The 20,873-nt window shown below is 48.9% G+C and overlaps 2 protein-coding genes across 5 annotated transcripts in view; one reads left to right on the plus strand and one right to left on the minus strand.

The window, feature by feature from the left end:
- ptpn23a (protein tyrosine phosphatase, non-receptor type 23, a) overlaps nt 1-10,528 on the plus strand; it is a 32,594-nt gene extending 22,066 nt beyond the window's left edge. Inside the window, 21 exon segments of the mRNA XM_042304622.1 lie at nt 1,092-1,168; nt 1,283-1,332; nt 1,468-1,599; nt 1,690-1,770; nt 2,003-2,134; nt 2,240-2,287; nt 2,387-2,443; nt 2,605-2,663; nt 2,817-2,896; nt 2,996-3,176; nt 3,288-3,433; nt 3,726-4,046; nt 4,134-4,288; nt 4,450-4,601; nt 4,846-6,310; nt 6,312-7,367; nt 7,663-7,847; nt 7,956-8,060; nt 8,169-8,307; nt 8,485-8,601; nt 9,238-10,528. Of these exon segments, the coding sequence (XP_042160556.1) occupies nt 1,092-1,168; nt 1,283-1,332; nt 1,468-1,599; nt 1,690-1,770; nt 2,003-2,134; nt 2,240-2,287; nt 2,387-2,443; nt 2,605-2,663; nt 2,817-2,896; nt 2,996-3,176; nt 3,288-3,433; nt 3,726-4,046; nt 4,134-4,288; nt 4,450-4,601; nt 4,846-6,310; nt 6,312-7,367; nt 7,663-7,847; nt 7,956-8,060; nt 8,169-8,307; nt 8,485-8,601; nt 9,238-9,855 (5,356 nt within the window). The 3' untranslated portion in view covers nt 9,856-10,528.
- A 133-nt stretch (nt 10,529-10,661) lies between these two features.
- The window catches only part of LOC112222934 (sterol regulatory element-binding protein cleavage-activating protein), a 37,633-nt gene continuing 27,421 nt past the window's right edge, over nt 10,662-20,873 (minus strand). For all 4 annotated transcript variants that reach the window (XM_024385815.2, XM_024385813.2, XM_024385814.2 and 1 more), the window contains exons 14-21: nt 16,908-17,109; nt 16,677-16,792; nt 15,861-16,368; nt 15,433-15,601; nt 14,448-14,614; nt 14,236-14,316; nt 13,573-13,779; nt 10,662-13,474 (exon numbers count right to left, since the gene is read on the minus strand). In XM_024385815.2, the coding sequence (XP_024241583.1) occupies nt 13,229-13,474; nt 13,573-13,779; nt 14,236-14,316; nt 14,448-14,614; nt 15,433-15,601; nt 15,861-16,368; nt 16,677-16,792; nt 16,908-17,109 (1,696 nt within the window). In that variant the 3' untranslated portion in view covers nt 10,662-13,228. The remainder of the gene's footprint in view (nt 13,475-13,572; nt 13,780-14,235; nt 14,317-14,447; nt 14,615-15,432; nt 15,602-15,860; nt 16,369-16,676; nt 16,793-16,907; nt 17,110-20,873) is intronic.

Consider the following 20,873-nt stretch of genomic DNA (forward strand, 5'->3'; position numbering starts at 1 on the left):
ATATTAAGAAAGACCCAAGCCACTAATAATAATAACAGCAACGCAAGCCTATAGATACACTTTCCTACTTATTCATTACTGCTGCAGTGCTTGTTGTAGCGCTGAGTGGATATAGGAACAACGTGCATTTTATGCCTTATAAAAGTGTTGACAGTGCTGAGTAAGAACTTAAACATGAACTCAGTCATAAAAACAGCATCTCTTTGCTGTTTTCGTTGACAGTCTCTCTCTCTCTCATGGTTTTAAACGTTTAGAAATATAACAGTATCAACTTTCTGCAGCTTCCTTTTTTTGCCACGCTACGTTACGGCAGACACAGTCATCTGAGCCATCTGATTGGCCAGGGGTAGGCCTATAGTGCACTTAATTTTCTCTTTGGGCCCGCAGGGAAGGCAGGGACTTACAATTGGCCCAGAACAAGGCAGCACGGCTGGCTCTTAAATGTACACGGAGAGTTAACATTATGTCAGTCTCACCTGGCTCAAAGTAGAGGACAGATTGACTTCTTCACAACTTGTATTTGCGAGAAGCATTGACATGTTATATGCACCAAGCTGTCCGTTTAAGCTATTAGCACACAGCTCGGACATCCATGCATACCTCACAAGACATGCCACCAGAGGTCTCTTCACAGTCCCCAAGTCCGGAACAGATTATGGGAGGCGCACAGTACTACATAGAGCCATGGCTATATTGAACTCTATTCCACATCAAGTAACTCATGCAAACAGTAAAATCTGATTTAAAAGAAAACGGATAAAATACACCTCATGGAACAGCCGGGAATGTGAAGAGACACACACACTATAACATACTCACTATACACATACACATGTATTTTGTGTTGTAGATATGTGGTTGTAGAGTAGTGGCCCGAGGGAACACACTTATTAATGTGTCGTAAAAATCTGTTGTAATGTTTTTAAAATTGTATATAACTGCCTTAATTTTGCTGGACCCCAGCTGCCTTGGCAGGAACTAATTTGGATCCATAATACATACAAATACAGACAGGCCCATACATGTAGACACTCACCACACCCTCATTGTATGCAAATTAGTGTGTCAACAATTTCATTTTCTCTTATCAGGACAGAAATATTTTCTGGAAAAACAGTCACTCATGATGACATCAGCTATGAGCAAGCCTGCATCCTCTACAACCTGGGTGAGTTGAACCATTGAGTGATGAAGTGTAAAACTGACCTTCGATCCGCACTGAGGGCCTAACCAGCCGTCAAACAGCTATTTCCTGATTGCCATGATGTTGTCTTCTCTGTAGGTGCTCTCCACTCCATGTTGGGAGCCATGGATAACAGGGTGTCCGAAGAGGTGAGCAGAAGCAACACGTTAACCTCTCTCTCCATGACATCTCACACGGACATTGTATTGTCCTCCTCTTTCTATCACTTACATCCGCACTCCCTTCTGTCTCCCTTCCTCCCCTCTCTCTCTCTCTCCCTCTAGGGGATGAAGGTGTCATGTACACACTTCCAGTGCTCCGCTGGGGCCTTCTCCTACCTGAGGGACCACTTCAGCCACAACTTCAGCGTGGACATGAGTCACCAGATCCTTAACCTCAACATCAACCTCATGCTGGTAACTATCGCACACACACGTGCCCCACATGCATGTGTTCTCACAAGCATGAACACACACACTTCATCGTTATTATTTGTCTCCATTCAGGGTCAGGCTCAGGAGTGTCTCCTGGAGAAGTCCATGCTGGACAACAGGAAGAGTTTCCTTGTAGCCCGCATCAGTGCTCAGGTAAATTTCCCTTCTGTCTACACAAGACGTAGTAGCAGGGTACGATTACACCCTCTAGACCTCAGTTGCCGTAGAGCAGGGTCGTTCTCAATAGGCATCAAACGGGGAGGGACTAACTGAACTTATCCAATAAGAAAATGCTAATTATTTTCTGTTGCAAAATGTTTCGCTACGGTGTGCCCTAATGAGTATGACCCAGGTGTGCGACTGTTCTGTTGTTGGCCTGGTCTAGGTGGTGGACTACTATAAGGAGGCGTGCAGGGCTCTGGAGAACTCTGACACAGCCTCCATGCTGGGTAAGATCCAGAAGGACTGGAAGAAACTGGTGCAAATGAAGATCTACTACTTTGCCTCCATCGCCCATGTGAGTTTGAGACAGGACAGTGAGTTGTGAGGGAGTGTATTGCGAATGTGTTCTCAATTTGGTTTACGGATACTCTTTTTTTATTGAATAACATATTTTTTTCAGCTGCATATGGGGAAGCAGGCTGAGGAGCAACAGAAATATGGAGAGCGGGTATGTCACCTTATCCCTACTCCCCCTGTGTATATTCCTCTGCATACCTCCATTCCTCTACATACTAATGTCTGTCCTTATACACCTGTTTTTCTAAAGCTGGCTTACCTGCAGAGCTCCTTAGACAAACTCAGTGAAGCCATCAAGTTGGCCAAGGTACAGTCACCTTCCAATTGACTCTTGTGTGTAACCTTTTTCATTTGCCATTCTGAAATGGATTCTTTTGCATCTGTTATCAAGCTTACAATAACAAAGGAACTGTCTTTATGCTCCTTCCCCTCAATCCCCTCTTCTCTCATTCTCTCTTGTTTGAACAGGGTCAGCCGGACAGTGTGCAGGAGGCCTTGAAGTTCACCATGGACGTGATAGGGGGAAAGTAAGCAGCTATATTCCCTACTGTATATTCACTTATGATTGTGGATAGGTTGGTACAATCTTTACCCTTTGAGATCGGTAGACAGTCAGACACATTCTTTCTGATCCGTCTTCTCCTTTTATTTTGATATTCCTTATCCCCTGTCCCTTGTAGGTTCAACTCTGCCAAGAAAGACAATGACTTCATCTACCATGAGACTGTGCCCTCGTTGGAGACTCTTGCTTCTGTCAAAGGTCACATTGAACCCTGACCTCTGACCTATCCTCACACACAACCTCTCCTGCATTTCATATACTATATTTGGATTTTCATTGTCATCATGCCCTCTCTAGGTGCCCCCCTGGTGAAGGCCTTGCCCGTGAACCCAACTGATCCCAGTGTCACAGGACCAGACCTGTTTGCCAAGCTGGTGCCCATGGCTGCCCACGAGGCCTCCTCTCTCTACAGTGAAGAGAAGGCCAAGTTGCTACGGGACATCATGGCCAAGATAGACAGCAGGAATGAGACTCTAGAGTGAGTAGGAGAGTCAGAGGGGCTGTGTGTGTATTTGTGTCGTCTAGGTACGCCTTTTACGATTTAATATAGTGACTTTGTGTGGTTACTGATGTAGCTCTGGGTTTACAGGCAGTTTATGGACTCTCTGGGTCTGGAGCCAGACTCAGTAGATAACCTGGACATGTACAGTCACATCCCCCCCGTACTGATGGAAAAGTGTGCTGCGCTCAGTGTCAGACCAGACACCGTCAAGAGCCTCATTCAGTCCATGCAGGGTGAGTGGTTGGGCCTGGGACACACACATACACATGTCACACACACACATACAGTGGGGCAAAAAAGTATTTAGTCAGCCACCAATTGTGCAAGTTCTCCCACTTAAAAAGATGAGAGAGGCCTGTAATTTTCATCATAGGTACACTTCAACTATGACAGACAAAATGAGGGAAAAAAATCCAGAAAATCACATTGTAGGATTTTTTATGAATTTATTTGCAAATTATGGTGGAAAATAAGTATTATTATTATTGTGCCTTTCGATACTATCCCTATGTCTCTCTCCCTCAGTCTTGTCTGGTGTATTCACGGACGTGGAGGCGTCTCTGAGGGAGATCCGGGACGTGCTGGAGGAGGACGAGGCCGGGGTGCGGGCGCTGCAAGAGGCGGTGGGAGGAGGCCCCGCGGCAGAGCTGCACCCCCAGGCACATGCCCAGACCCTGGCTGAGATCCGCAGAGACCTGGAGAAGTACATGGAGGCCCATGAGAAGGCCAGCTTCACCAACACCGAGCTGCACAGAGCCATGAACCTGCACATCAGTAACCTGAGGCTGCTGGGGGGACCACTGGATGCCCTGAGAGACGCCCTGCCAAGGCCCCAACTCAACCAGGGTGGGTATAGGAAAGTGGAAAAGAGTTATGGTGTTTATGGTGTCATTTGGAGTGTGTTTCTAAATGTGTGTGTGTGTGTTCCTACAGAGGAGGTGGCGGGGCTGCAGTGCATGAAGAGGATCCTGGGTAAGGTGCAGGAGATGAGGGACCAGAGGAGCACCCTGGAAAAACAGCTGCGTGACCTCATCCAGCAGGACGACATCACCTCCTCCCTTGTCACTACCGAGCGCACTGACATGAAGGTACAGGACATTGTGTGTGGGTTTGATCTTCAGGAAATTCTAGACTAACGCATGCCTCTTAACACACTATATGTAACATTTGCCTCTCCCTCTCTCTCTCTCTCTCACTGTCTCTCTCTCTCCCTCTCTCTCTCTCTATCTCCCTCTCTCCCTCCCTATAGAGGTTGTTTGAGGAGCAATTGAAGAAGTATGAGCAGGTGAAGGTGTACATCGACCAGAACCTGTCTGCCCAGGAGAACATCCTCAAGGCGCTGACAGAAGCCAACGTGCAATACGCCTCGGTCCGCAAGGGCCTCGCCGAGACGGAACACAAGTGAGCAAGGTCTTGGGAAGGGTTTTAGTGGGACACCAGTACTATTTGTCAAAGGATGCTGTTCCAGTCCAAGGCCATAGGGACGGGGCCAATAAAGAGAATCAGAACACACAAACAAATCGGAGCAGATGGAAACACTAGAAACATAAGCATTAGCCTCATGTCATTGTTACTGAAGAAGTTATCTCACCTCTCCCTTTCTCTTCCTCTTCTCCTCCTTCCTTTCTCTCGCTCCAACTCTCAGGTGGAATGGCACGGTGCAGACCCTGGTGGCGTCCTATGAGGCTTACGAGGACCTGATGAAGAAGTCCCAGGAGGGGAAGGAGTTCTACGAGGACCTGGAGACCAAGTCCTCCCGCCTGCTGGAGAGAGCTAAGACTCTGTGTCAGGGCAGGGAGGAGGAGAGGAAGGCCGTGCTGGACAGGGAGACCCAGAAGAATCCCCCTTCTCGGCCCACTGCAGCCAAACCGTCCCTGGGGTCCAAGGGGGGCTCAGATGTGGACTCTGCCTGTTCTAGTCTGGAGGATGCTGAGCTAGCCCAGATCAACGCTGCTATACTGAGCCTGGGAGGAGACCTGCCTGACGAGCTTCGTAGTCTACCGCCCGACCACCCCTCCCTGCACTCTGCCCTTCGCCCGGGACCTGAGGCTTTCCTTCCTGGTGCCAATCTGGGTGGCAATGCTTCGTTACCCTGGCCAGGGGCACCTGGGGCACCGCTCTATACCCCTCAGTTCCCCCCAAACCTTCGCCCGCACCATTTCCCTGGCCCGCTCCCCGCTCAGGGTTTCCCTCGCGGACCCTTCACTCAGCTACCCCCCCAGCAGACCCCTGTTTCTGGCTATGGCCCTCCCCAGCCGCAAGCCCCCCAAACTGGGGGAGTCGGGCCTGCCCGTGCCCCTTTCCGTCCCTCCACTACTACAGTAGATAGTATCCAGACCCCCATCCCCAGTTATAACTCAGCCCCACGCCACCCTGTACCACATACTGTCTCTGCAGGCTACGCTGTTCCCCCACAGATGGGTGTGTACCCACAGTACATGACCCAGCCTGGGGTGCCCATGCAAGCGCCCAGCCAGGTACCACACCAACATCCACAGCAGCAGTACCAACACCCTCCTGGGCAGCTGCCCCCTGGCTACCAGTCTGCCCCCAGGGCTATGCCCGGGCCCCGACCCCAGGCCCAGCAGGGTTACCCACAGTACATGCCCCCCCAGCACCAGCCCCGGCCACCCATGCCCCCCCAGTATCAACAACCATATCCTGGTCAGCCCCAGCCACAACCCCAGCATGGCTACCAGCCCCAGTTACCACAGGGCTATCAGCCTCAACACCCTCAGCAGGGCTACCCACCCCAACAGCCCCAACACATGATCCCAAGGGGCCCTCACCCACAGATGCCCCCCACTGCCCAGCCCATGCCCCCTGTCTCCCAACCATACATGCAACCTGCCAACCAACAGATGCCCCCGCACCCTCATCAGCAGATGCTACCTTCCCAACAACAACAAATGCATCCCAACGCCCAGCAATTGCACCCTCATCCACAAATGCACCCTGGCCCTCATCAGCAGATGCCCGCTAACAGCCAGCTGATGCCCCCAGTTTCCCAGGCTTACCTGCCCCCCACCAGCCAGCCCATGCCCCCTGGCCTGCACCAGCAGATGCCCCCTGCTTCCCAGCCCCATCATGTCCACCTCCCTCAGGCTTACCTGCCCAGGGGCCCCTCCCACCTCAGGGGCCTCAGATGCCCCACCCTGGTCAACCCCCCAACATGTCTACCAGCCCCAGTTACCACAGGGCCCCAGTTACCACCAGCCTCCTATAATGCCTCATTCAGCCCCCCAACAGTCCCAGGCTCCCCAACCTGTAGCCCCCATGACCCCCACCATGTACGCTACTCCTTCAGGTGTGAACGGCTCTCCCGGAGCCCCACCACAGCCCACCTCTATGGGCCAACCTCGGCCTCCTCCCCAGCACATGATTCCACCAACTGCTGGAGCTCCTCCAGTGGCCCTCCCACCTAATGTCATCCTTCCCTCGCCCTCACCTTCCCCTTCTCCCTCCCCAGGCCCCTCTTCCCTAGGCCTGGCCCCCCAGAGGCCCTCCCCAGCCCCCACCCCTGGCGGTCCACCCTCTCTCCCTTCCTCCTCATCCCCCTCCACCTCCCTCTTCCCACGCCAGAACTCCATCACAGACGACCTGCTGTCCTCCAGCCCAGAGAGCCAGCCCGGCGGCCCCAAGGCCCCCGCCAACGTCCTCCAACCCACCAAGGCTGACCCTCAGGACGGGGAGCGCCGCAAGAAGAGCTCTCAGGGCATCCGGCTGATCCAGGGCGACCCGTACCAAGCCCCCGAACGCGTAGCCCGCCTCTGCGGCGAACTCGAACGCTTCCGGTTGGCCGTGGAGTCTCTGGAGCGCCCGTCGGTGGACGAAGGTGGCCTGTCGCCGCTGGATGCCCGCTGGAAGGAGCTCCAGGAGGGGCAGGAGAGGGACGCCAGGCAGCTGTCCATCGCCATCGCCCGCTGCTACACCATGAAGAACCGTCACCAGGACGTGATGCCCTACGACTGTAACCGCGTGCTGCTGCGCTCGGGCAAGGACGACTACATCAATGGCAGCTTTGTGGAGGAGCTGTCGCCCTACTGCCCGCGCCTCATCGCCACGCAGGCGCCGCTGTCGGGCACGGCCGCTGACTTCTGGCTCATGGTGTGGGAGCAGAAGGTTTCGCTGGTGGTCATGCTGGTCTCAGAGCAGGAGTTAGATAAGGTATGAACACACACTCAGGGGAGAAGGAATGGGTCATTCTAGGGGTCGCTCATAAAGGCTTACTACTGTGGGTGGTAGATGTACCACCTGTTTGTTTTACTGAAGAAGGAATACAAGGTAGGTAAGGAATTGGATAATGCAGAACTTTGATGAGATGGTTTATTTACTTCCAGACTAAACGTTTGTGAAAACACATTTATTATTTCATTGGAAGTTATCGGTCCATATTTTGATTGACACATTGTCATTTGAGAGAACCCCAACTCCTAGTCGTTTCTTTACTGTGTTTCCGTAGGGAAAGGTTTTGCGATATTTCCCGACAGAACGCGGCCAGCAGCTTGCTCAGGGACCAATCACAGTCACCCTGACTACGCAGAAGACCACGCCCACCCACGTGGAGCGAATGATTGGCCTGCAATATCGTGACCAGAGCCTCAAACGCACCGTCATACACCTACAGTTCACCTCCTGGCCTGAGCTGTGAGTCCACACAGTAACAACTGAATAACCACTGTATGCATGGAAATTAATATCTGGCTATCGAATACCATTTCACTTCTTCTCTCTCTCCCCCCCTCCCCCTCCCAGGGGTCTTCCTGAGAGCAAGAGCAATCTAATCTGCTTCATCCAGGAGGTTCATGGATACTACCTGCACCAGAGGCCCTTACACACACCTATTGTTGTGCACTGCAGGTAACACACACATGCTATTTTATTAAGATCACCAAACATCATGATGATTAATCAAAACCAAGTGTATGTGAGTATTGCCACGAACCCGGTCTCTCTCCATGACCTCAGCTCTGGCGTGGGGCGTACCGGCGCCCTCTGTCTGCTGTATGCAGCGGTACAGGAGCTGGAGGCAGGGAACAGCATCCCTGACCTACCTCTACTGGTCAAGAAGATGAGGCAGCAGAGGAAGAACATGTTGCAGGAGAAGGTTAGAGACACACCTAACGACCTCATGCTTTACAAGGGGTTGAATGTGCAGTCTTGTAAGACTGACGTCACATAGACAAGTTCTCTAGTAAAGCTCAAGCCCAGTGCATTGAGTCAGTGTTGTTTGTTGGTGTGATGGCTCTTCAAGTTGTCTCCTCTCTCTGGTGTCTGTCCACAGCTGCACCTGAAGTTCTGTTACGAGGCGGTGCTGAAACACGCTGAGCAGGTCCTCCAGAGACACGGCTACCTCCCTACCGCCCCCTGCAGCAAGACACCCAGCACTGCTGCCACCAAGGTGAGCCCAGTCTCTCACTGAGACAGTTTTTGATCCTTTTGGCATCCAGGCTTTAGGGTCTCAGGCACCTGAGTGGATAGTGAGTAGTGGTGATTGAAGTCGTAAATATGCTCCTATTGAAAATGTAGTTGGAAAAACAATTTTATTTGCACTCGATGTAAGCTAAAATTGAGAGGCCCTATAGATGGGTTAGCTGACAACGTCACGAAAACTATGTGCACGCTTCAATGGGGCAGAAGTATATGAATTGTTGTGATTCTGGATGGTCAGATAGCTAGCAACAATGACAAGAAACTGCCATGTGGGGAGGAGTTGTTTCAGCTAGTTTTATCTTGTTTTCACTGATTTCATGTCAATGTCAATATGGCAAAAAATTCACTAGCTAACCAACATCTGTAATGATGTATTTGAGAGACATTGTGCACATTTATGAGAGTGTTCATTGTGCACATTTATGTTTTCAATCAACATTGGAGACAAAATATAGTTTACATGTTGTCAACAATCAAAGCCAACCCTGTCTGTTTTGCCCCATAGTTGCGCACGTTTCGCTGCTGTTGCTTGACAACCAACCCGTCTATGCGACACTACTACTCACTCCTGTCTAAATATTGTCTGGTTGTCTTTTCCCTGTAGCCTTACTCTCGCCAGGAGTCACAACAGGACATAGTTCTGGGAGGTGACATGACCATCAGCTCCATTCAGGCCACCATCGCCAAACTCAGCATCCGGCCTCCCAGTGCCACTGACCCAGCCATGGACCCTGTCCTCGACAGTGGCGCTTCCTCTGGTCTGGAGGACCAACCCTTCAACACCCCCACCGACCTGCCCTTGGATAGAGAGCTAGAGCCAGCCCCCGCCACCGCCCGGGACCCCTCTCCCAGCAAGACCCAACCCTCCTCCCTCAGTCCCCTACTCTCCTCCCCAGAGAAGGTTCAGTCCCCATCACCCAATGGTGTGGATGCCACCGCCCCTTCCTCTCCCCCCACAGCCAATAACCATGCAGTCCCAGAGGTGACCCCTGATCCAGCCCCTCCCTCTGGCCCGGCCCCAAACTCCCTGGAGCTGCTGGCCTCTCTGACTCCCGAGGCCTTCTCCATGGAGGGTGGTGGGTGCAAGGGCAAGCACCGTGTCACTAAGCAGAGCTTCCTGCAGCCTGCCGAGGGCCAGGGCCTCCACCAGGGGCCCAGCGAGGAGGGGGGAGACGACCCCCTGAGCAGCCTAGACCCGCTCTGGAGCCTCAACAAGAACTGAAACACAGGAGCCACGACGCCCTCTTTCTTTCTCACTTCATAGGCGTGTGTCAAACTGACCTGTAGCCTTTAGTACTAGTTCTTCTTGATTCTCTGATTCTCAGTTAATGAACCAAAATGACTAGAATTGTGGAAACTCCAAGAATCACAACTAGAAGTGCTTAGTGGTAGGGGCTAGGGGTTGATTTGAACCTGGGCATTTCTGTTGCTTCAGGGGTCATACATTCCGCCTCCCATCACTGGTGGCCTGGCTGTGCTTCTGGGACCAAATCATGGAGCACTCGTCTTTTCTTTCCTTCTCTTTGTCTGTGTTTCTACCTGTACCAGTTGGGACTGTTCTTCACTCCATGCTTCAGAGCTGGCCACTCGGCATCACTACAATCCCAGCACGCCCTCCTAGCAGCAGTTTCTATGGTCCCCTCGTACAGCTGGTCGCTCCAGGCACGGGGTTGGCTTGGGCTCTTCATGTGGACTAAGATGATGGCGGTAGTGACTGATATGGTTGCACTAAGGTGACACAGACAGAGGCCAAAGGGTGGGGGAGGAGCCTGCAGACTAAGGTGTCGTTGTGGTAACCGCATGCATACATGAATCGGCACATCTTAAGATTTTTTTCTTGTCTTTCATTAACACTGTAAATATATCTTGAATAAATGTAGACTACCCTCATGTTATTACATTGTCATGGTTTTGACTACTGTATTGAAAATACACACCCACAGCTTATGGAATGTTTGAATTGATGTATGGTTTATTTCTCAAGTGAGTATCCACTTTTCTACAAAAATCAGACTACAGACCACATGACAAGGTATCAAAGCCTCTTTATTTGGAAATTAGTACAAAGTTTTGCTCCCGTGTTAAAAATAGTCCAGAACATTTGCTACCGCCACTACAGTCTGTGTACCCTAGCCAACCGAAGGGCGGAGGGGGGGCAGAGCAGGCCTATGATTCCACAAAAACAATATTTACACCGGTTTCTCTCTGCCCCTCCCTCCGTCAACTATTTTGTAGGACCAAAAGGAACAGATCAAGGGGACATGGGCTGTGTTCCAATTATCTTAAATGCTTCCCTTCTCATCTCCTTTCATCACTACTGATAGTACAGTGGCAGAACACTGGGAAACATATGTAAGACAGGTCCCGTTCCATAAACGTTCTAATGTTTGTAGCATAGTGCTCGCAATACCAGAGTTGTGCGGTTTAATTCCTGCATAGGCCACATTTTGTGACTGAATGTCTGTTAAATAACATTATTTGCAAGCAAGGAGATAAGGAAAGGCAGCTTAAAAGGACTTGGAACACAACCATATTTTACATCCTTCAACATTCATTCCTTAGAGACCCAAGTCATCATCATCAACCCCTACCACACTGCCAGAAAGAGACCATTTGGTCAGGAAGTAAAAAATGATCTTCAAATTATAAGTGAATCTACACACTCAAGCATTTACCTATTATTTACAAATGTTACAATAGAACATGGGAGCACAACTCCAGTCCGTCTGGGTTTTCGTTTGTCTTCAATTCATGTTATTGATAAACCAGGAGACGTCGCAACACTTGAGGACTAAAGCTGTCCACCCTGCATTCACAAGTCTGATGTGTGTGTTTCTGAATGTCTTTCTATACATTATGTTTCAAAGTGCCTGGTGTGTGTGTGTGTGTGTGTGTGTGCGCGCATTTCAGAGGGTTAAGAGTTAGTGCACAAGTTAGTGTGTTATATTTCTGTATGTAGAAGTTGAGGGGATTTGCTTTTCAATATCAAGCGTCACGGATCTACATTCAGCTATGGGTGTAAGTAACCAAGTAGGCTAATGTCAAGCCCACTACACGCTCTCTGCAGGCTAGCGCTACGGTCACTCAGAGCTAAGGGGCTGGAAGAAAGGTTGAGTTAGTAGAGGGAGTCCAAGCTAGAGGGTACCATCAAACTCCTCATATTCCTAGTCTGAGGCCCTCGCTGACTCCTTTGCTCACTTAAAGACTGGCTGGGCCAAGGTGGAGTTATCACCACATTACTGGTACACTACCCATCCTCTCCTGTTATGCCTGATAGGGTTCTCAAACTCACAAGCAGAGAATTACAGAGATAAGAAATAAGGGAAAGTAAAGAGACCGTTTCATTGTATTGGGAAAAAACAGACAGAGAAACTCAGTTGTGAGATGTTTTTCAAGAGGAAGCCATTTTAGGCATTTAAAAAGTAACGTGATTTCCCCAATGGAACCTTTAGTCAGAGAACAAGACATATACAATGGTAGCATGACAATGTTACTAACGTAAAACAGTGCAATTGAATATATTCACAATCTCAAATGTTCTGACATTTCTCCTGGGCCCAGTCAACATGGGAAGAGAGCAGCAAATGTAGAGCTGCCACAACTTCAGATGCACATCTCAAATTCAAGCAGAAAGTGTAGAGGTATAGAGCCTCCTACAGCTAAAAGGGCTCTTAGGGGCCCGGATGGGTCCTCTTGCAGCAACAGTAGCCCTAAAATCAAAGCCTGAGGCTTGGTAAGGCAAGGAACCTCTTCCCCCTCAATCTCCAACTACAAGAAAACACTTCAGTTCCAAAATATTCATATTACAAATATTCATCATAACCAATGTTTTAAAAAAAATAAAAAAATCTAACCCTACATTTATGACATCTGCACATTATATTATGCACATCTCAAATTGTTACTTTAAAATGTATCACTAATAAATAGATTTAAACATAAAAACAACCCCCTCTCAAGGTGCATTTCATTACAGTAATCGTATCCAGTTATCTCACACACACACACAATAATGAAGGATTTTTGTCAGCAGTGTTTTCACCATAAAAGGGACTGTTTCTTTCCCAGGACACAAAACACACACACGCTAGTAACTGCTTAGCTTAGCCCAACAGCCCTCAGACCTCATGACATGAGCCTGCCACACTGATTGGCTGGCATGGTATCAAACACTCCTCCAATGACAGCATCATAGAGTGCAGTGACAGACTGATTGTTGGATGGTAACCCCTTGGATACAAACCCCCTGAGCTACTAACAAGGTCAAGGGTCATCTTTCTGGTCAGACAGACCTCACCCTGTGGCAGGTTGACCACTTGTAAGTCTGTCTGTCTGTACATCTGTCTCTCCAACCAGACATTAGCTTTATAAAAAACGTTATGTATTGCTATAGAAATGCCCTCCCACCTAATCGGGTGAAGTGCTAACGATCTAAATTAGCCAATCACGTCAACTCTTTCCAAGAAGATTGTCCAACTGCAGCGTAGTGTAGGGCCAAAATGAGTTGCGTTTGCAGGTATCCCCATTGTCAGCACTGACCATTTCATCTACTCCTCCAGGCCACTGTGTGGCGCCTGTCCTAGTTCTGCTACTGCTCAGTCCAGCTTCTCCAGCACCGAGGGTACATAGACCAGGCTGAGCTCGGAGCCAAAGTCGCAGACGATGGCGGCGTTGTTCAGCACCACGAGCTGGCGGACCCCTTGGCCGTCGCTGCTCTGGCCCAGGTAGACCGTCTGGAGGAGGTCCCCGAAGTTCAGGTCCCAGAAGGACACACAGCCCTGGCCCCCTGTCACCAGGAGAGACTCAGAGATGACCCCCAGACTAGCACCACAGCCCACCTCCTAGGGGAGAGGAAAAGAAAGGAAAATTGGGATTGAAGCAGACGAAGAGGCATAAACTATCGTTGAAAAACAGGAGACTAGTTTACACACACACCCACCTGCTGTATGGAGTAGAGCTTGATGCCCGTGCTGCGGTCCCAGATGCTGATGAGGTCGTCAAGGCCGCTGCTGATCACGCACGATGTGGTGCACACCAGCGAGGTCACGTCGCCGCGGTGACCGTACACGTGGCTCACCCGGCTGCCCGTCAGCACATCCCACAGACAGATTGCTCCGTCCTGCCCCCCACTGGCCAGAACCATGGTCTGCCACACGACAATGACAATGACTGATAATTCACATATTCATTAAGTACAAACAGAAAAAAGTGGACTGCTCTGGGGAGGGACTACCTGGAGTTGTTCATAAGAAATCCACATTTTCCGTTGCAAAATGTTTTGCTACGATGTGCCCTCCTAGTAAGGGGGGCTTACACTCAAACGGATTAGTGTAAAAAATATCAGAATTGGGCTGCCTGTGCCTTAGTGACTCATGCACACCCAGCAAGACTGGTACACAAGGTTCGGAAAAGGTGGTATTTTAGGAGCAAGGTGAGCCCATTGCTACATTGTATAACTATCCCTCTGGGGGAAATTATTCAAGGGAGCAGGTTTTGGGTTGGAATGCAGTTAGACAAGAGTTTAGCCATTGGAACACAGCTTTGGGTTTCAAGGCTGTACCATCGGATGGGGGGGGGGATACAGACTGTACCATTGACTAACCTGGTCTATGTAGATGGCAGTGATTCCCCCAGAGTGGCCCTGGAGCGTGAAGAGACAGCATGAGTCCTCCAGACGATATACCTGACACACACAGAAGGGTTTCAGTGTGTGTGAGTGAGTGTACATTTTATTCTGTTTTAGGTTGGTGAATGATATACACAAGAGTCCACGTGTGTGTGTGTGTTTCTGTGTGCGTTTGTGTTCTCACTCACCCTGACCGTGTGATCCTGGCTGCCAGTGACCACTCTGCCGGCAGCGGCTCGCAGCACCGTGATGGGTTTCTGGTGGGCACACTGCACCGAGCGCGTCAGCTGGCATGAGATCACATCCTCACTGCTGTAGCAGGGCGAGGGCGGTATGTTACTACGCCCGGGAGGACCTGGCACGCACACACGCACACACCACACACACACACACGTCTACAGTTAAAACGCTCCAAAAGTCGAGACGTCACAAAATATCAAAAGTAACCATAGCCGGAGACACCTCACTTGATAATTAGTTAACTACCCAGTTGATAGCTACTGTAGTACTGCCCGGTCAATAACGTCTCCAAGAATGACCAGGTAACTCCAGTTGTTGACATTTTACCGATCGACTTTCCAAGCATATTAGACATACACTGAGTGTACAAAACATTATGAACACCTTCCTAATATTGAGTTGCACCCCCTGTTGCCCTCAGAACAGCCTCAACTCGTCGGGGCATGGACTCTACAAGGTGTCGAAAGTGTTCCACAGGGATGCTGGCCCATGTTGACTAATGCTTCACACAGTTGTGTCATGTTGGCTGGATGTCCTTTGGGTGGTGGACCATTCTTGATACACACAGGAAACTGTTAAGTGTGAAAAACCCAGCAGCGTTGCAGTTCTTGACACACTCAAACCGGTGCACCTGGCACCTACTACCATACCCCGTTCAAATGAACTTAAATATTTTGTCTTGCCCATTCACCCTCGGAATGGCACACATATACAATCCATGTCTCAATTGTCTCAAGGCTTAAAAATCCTTCTTTAACTTGTCTCCTCCCCTTCATCTGCACTGATTGAAGTGGATTTAACAAGTGACATCAATAAGGGATCATAGCTTTCACCTGGTCAGTCTATGTCAAGGGAAAAGCAGGTTCCTAATGTTTTGTGCACTCTGTGTATATTGACATCATTGGGTCGTTTGACAGTGTGTGTGAAGCTCACCTCTGTACTGCAGTAAGCCCAGAGGCTTGTTGATGTCGACAGTGAAGAAGTCTAGAGAGCCGTCGAGTCTGGCCGCCACGATCCTGTTGTTGAGGAAGGCCAGGGCCGTGATCCCCGAGACGCCGTCTTCATTACTGCAGCGTAACGAGCCCTCCACTGCATCCCACAGCTAACCACATAACACATTAGTACAATTGCCCTGGCTTTTTCTAACTTTCCCTTTGCCAATTTCTCCTACTCTGACTCTCTCTCCTCTTGCAAATATTGTTTCCTGCTTTCTCATTATGACTAACTCCTCTCTTTCCCCTTCTCATCTCATCCACTCCCTCTGCACCCATCCCGTTCTTTCTGTTCTACAAGGGAGCATCATAAAGTGTCTAGTGACGGGGTAGGGGCTAGGGGGGGGTCGATTTGGGATTGGGTCTCACCTCCAGTTTGCCGCTGCTCCTCCCAGCAGCGATGAGGTTCCCCCGAAGCTCCATGGCCCACACGGCGCTTTCCCAGTCCGGGGTTCCCTGGCCCTGTGGAACAGGGGGCTGGATGTACCCCAGGCTGCGTCTCCTCTGGGGAGGGGGTCCCGATGGGGGGGAGGGGGAGGGGTAGGAGGCAGTGAGGCCCGGCGAGGGAGGCTCGTGCTCTAGGTAGGCTCTCTCCACCAGCCCACCGAAGTCAAAGCCATCCCTGGGCGGGGTGAGGAGGAGGTGGGAGGGGGGCTGGGAGTCGAAGTTGGTGTCGATGAGGGGGGTGAGGTCGGGTTGGTCCTCAAAGAGTGCCGGGCGTGGGGTGGTCCGCCGCCTGAGGGGATAGCCCTCATCCTCATCGAAAACCCCGCCCCCTGGTTCTGTCCCGCCTCCCAGATTCTCAGGTTCGGCCACACCCACGGCGTCCCAGCCATCCCGTTGTTCCCAGCAGCCACTGCTACTACTCCGCCGCAGCCTGACAGAGAGACAGTTTAGTGTTCAGGGAAGGAGGCTGGATATGCATATAGGAGAACAGGAGGGAAGACTATGTTGGAAGAAATAAAGGACATGGGAATGGGAAGAAGGGTGAACACAGACAAAAAGTTAATATTGTACATTTATTATTAAAATAATACAAGTTGTACTCCGAAGAGGTGGATGGTGCCAGGCCAAAAAATATAAACATTATGCATGAATACAAGCATGAACTGTCCATAGGTGTGTGTATGTAATCCTGTATTGGCCAAGGTGACCTTGTGTACATGGCACGTGTGCGTGTCTTACCCATGTTTAGGAATGACAGTGAGGCAGTCTCCAGTCTGAGCGTCCCACACACGGATCTGTCCTGCCAGACAACAACTGGCCAACAGCATGCCATCACTCGCCAGACACTCTATATCCTGGGAGGGGAGAAAGAAAGAAACAGAGAGATAGAGAGGAAGGAAGAGAGAGAGGAGAGATACTTGTAAATAATCATGCAAATGAACAATGGTGTGTGTGTGTCCAGTCTCTCACCATGCTGTGTCCACGCAGCAGCAGGGGGGAGATCTCACTGATGGGTGGCGAGTAGCCATAGTCGTCGCAGGGCAGGTCACCGCGGCGACGGCGTCCATGGGCCACTCCGTTCTGGCCGTAGTTGCGGGGACAGAGGACCCGGTAGAGACAGAAGAGCAGCAGCACCAGCAGAACCCCTGCCGCCAGGCCCAGAGCTGCTACCCTAGAGAGAGAGGGGGGGTTAATAACCTGTTTGCTGCCTTCTCCATACGTGCCAATAAAGCTGGTTTGGATTGCATTGAGAGAGAGCGAGTTAGAGACAGAGAGAGAGTACCAATGACGGGGAGACCAAGTCATCTCATGACCCGCACAGAGCATCTTACAACAGAAACACTTGAACCTTGAGAGAGGTGTGAACTACGCAATGGCGTACCGACGTAAATCCTCAGCTCGTCAGAATGACATTCCATAACATGACCGACTGTTTATTGTCCCCCCATGAGGAAAGCCTGGAAAGCAGAGCCGTATGTAATGGGTCCAGTGTGTCCCTCTAGTGGAGACGGTTGCAAAGGCAGAAGCCTAAAAAGCACCTGTCGTGTAGAACAAGTCACTGCCATGCCGCACGGGTGTGACCAGCTCGACGTGCAATACCAGTCCTGAAACCACGGCAGAGTCTGATTGGTCCAGCACACGTCCTCTCTCACACATGCTCATGCATGGAGTCAGCGTGTACATACTGACTTGATTGTCCCCTTAGGGAAAGATTATACCCATGTGGTGTGCACAAACTGGCTGCACATAGCACATGTTCAAGCCAACCACACCACTTCAGCGGAAGTATGCTAATGTGCACCGTTAAGAGCCAGGAACAAAATGGTTGTTTTTCCTCACATTATGGTTGCACTTCCATTCACACTACAACAGAAAACAGCCTTTCCATTTGAGGCTTGAAATTATGTTAGAAAATGATCATACTAATGTAATTCCATCACCGCCACAGGCCTAACATAATAAAATAGTGTCTAACATTGATTGGCAACCAGTTTATTTGTTTATGATTACTGGTATTATAAAACAGGCTGGGGGAGATTCTCTGACGGTTGCCTCAACGAAGTCTGTCCCCAAACAATATGATTTGCTGGTTTTAAGCATTAAATGTTCAAATAGCTCTTTGCTGACTGTTGCTGGGTGCTATCGTCCTCCATCAGCACCGGCCTGTACCCTACCTGCACTAAGCTCTCTCCTGGCCCCTTACATCCAAACCGGATACGTCACGTGCGCGAGCATTGAAAAAGAAATTTAGAAATCCATGTTACTCAACTATTGCACCCACACTGCTCGCGCGCGCCAACGAGCGTCTGCGTTGCCAAGGGCTAAAATAGAACTCCTTGCTATTGCTGACGCAGATCGCACTGCAAGTCCTGCCTCTCCCATCTCCTCATTGGTTTATAGAAGCAGGTACCCACGTGCCATCGCCTCATTGGTTATATGCACGTGGGTGATTGAAAGACGAACTGTTTTGCAGGTCATCGTGGTAACGCTATGAAAGTTTACCATATAAGTTCAAAGATGAAAAATCCTGGAAGGAGGAGAGATGACTAGAAACGATATGGTTGACCGTTTTATGTGTGGATTAATTGTCGGAGTAAAGGACCTTGTGCATTTCAGGTAAAATAACAACTCAATGTTTATACCCCAGGACAAATTAGCTAGCAACAGCAAGCTAACTAAATAGGACAAATTAGCTAGCATGTGAAAGCTAGCTAAATAGGACAAATTAGCTAGCATGTGAAAGCTAGCTAAATAGGACAAATTAGCTAGCATGTGAAAGCTAGCAAAATAGGACAAATTAGCTAGCATGTGAAAGCTAGCTAGCTAAATTGCCATACATGATTAATGCTTTTTGACCTGTCCCCAAATTAATGTAATTGGTTCATAGTTTGCTTTGATATTTTAACCTGCGTGTTGTGATCGCGTTTGGTGTGGGGGGACAAAATAAATGTATGCACGATGGCGCACGCGCGCAGCCGGTTTGGGTTCCGTGTTACACTAAGTCTGAATTTGTCCTGCAAGGTGACCTAAACTTAGACATGCTTAAACCACCTGACCAAGTCCAAAAGCAATGGGACTCCGTAAATCTTTCTCAGATTATCACCAATCCCACAAGGGATGACTCCAAACACCCAGAAAAGGCTACTCTCGTCGATGTTATCCTCACAAATAATCCTGATGGTGTCAGTCTGGTGTTTTCTGTAATGACCTTTGTGATCACTGTTTTACAGCCTGTGTCCGTAATGGCTGCTCAGTGAAACGACCTGTCCTGATTTGTCATAGATGCTAAAAGACTTTAATGAGCAAGCCTTCCTTCATGAATTGGTCTTTGTAAAATGGTATAGAATCAGATTGATCCCCTCTGTTGGAACTTATTATTTTTATTACATTTTCAGTGGTATTGTTAACCTTTTTGGGATAGGGGGCAGCATTTTCACTTTTGGATGAATAGCGTGCCCAGAGTGAACTGCCTCCTACTCTGTCCCAGATGCTAATATATGCATATTATTGTTAGTATTTGATAGAAAACACTGAAGTTTCTAAAACTGTTTGAATGATGTCTGTGAGTATAACAAAACTCATATGGCAAGCGAAAATCTGAGAAAAATCCAACCAGGAAGTGGGAATCTGAGGTTTGTAGTTTTTCAACACAGCCCTCATTGAAGATACAGGGTGATATAAGTTATGTTTCACTTCCCAAGGCTTCCACTAGATGTCAACAGTATTTAAAACCTGTTTTGACGATTCTACTCTAAAGGAGGGGCTCATAAGAGCTCTTTGATTGAGTGGTCTGGCAGAGTGCTCACGTGGAAGGTAGCTACGTTTCACTTCATTTGTACAGACAAAGGAATTGTCTGGTTGGAACATTAATGAAGTTTTATGTTAAAAACATCCTAAAGACTGGTTCCATACTTAGTTTGGCATGTTTCTACGGGAACTTTTTAAAACTTTTTGTCCAACTTTTTGTGCGACCTGAACGCGCTTTTGGATTTGTTTACCAAACGCCCTAACAAAAGAAGATATTTGGACATAACTGATGGACATTATCGAACAATTCAAAACATTTATGGTGCAACTGGGATTCCTGGGAGTGCATTCTGATGAAGATCATCAAAGGTACGTGAATATTTAAAATGCTATTTCTGAGTAATGTTGACTACACAATATGGCGGCTATCTTTTTGGCTGCTTTGTAGTCTAAAGGCTGTATTCAGATTATTGCATGGTTTGCTTTCTCCGTAAAGATTTTTTGAAATCTGACACAGCGGTTGCATTAAGGAGAAGTTTATCTAAAGTTCCATGTATAATAGTTGTATCTTTGTCAATGTTTATTATGAGTATTTCTGTAAATTGATGTGGCTCTCTGCAATATCACCGCATGTTTTAGAACTACTGAACGTAACGCGCCAATGTAAACTCAGATTTATTTTATAAATATGAACTTTATCAAACAAAACATACATGGATTGTGTAACATGAAGTCCTATTAATGTCATCTGATGAAGATCAAAGGTTAGTGATTAATTTTATCTCTATTTCTGCCTTTTGTGACTCTCTTTGGCTGGAAAAAATGGCTGTGTTTTTCTGTGGCTTGGTGGTGACCTAATATAATCGTTTGTGGTGCTTTCGCTGTAAATCCTTTTTGAAATCAGACACTGTGGTTGGATTAATGAGAATTCTATCTTTAAAATGGTGTAAAATACTTGTATGCTTGAGGAATTCTAATTATGAGATTTTTGTTGTTTTGAATTTGGCACCCTGCACTTTCACTGACTGTTGCGGGGCGGAACCCCAGTCCTAGACAGGTTAAGGATGCTGCCCCTATCATCGCAAAGCCTGTCTCTCCTTTCTGGAGAGGATCCCACTGCTTGGAAGGCAGCCACAGGTCATCCTTTATTTAAAGGGGGAGATCCTAACTGTTATAGGCCTATTTCTA

This window comes from Oncorhynchus tshawytscha, linkage group LG23, assembly GCF_018296145.1.
Source record: "Oncorhynchus tshawytscha isolate Ot180627B linkage group LG23, Otsh_v2.0, whole genome shotgun sequence".
Classification (NCBI taxonomy): Eukaryota; Metazoa; Chordata; class Actinopteri; order Salmoniformes; family Salmonidae; genus Oncorhynchus; species Oncorhynchus tshawytscha.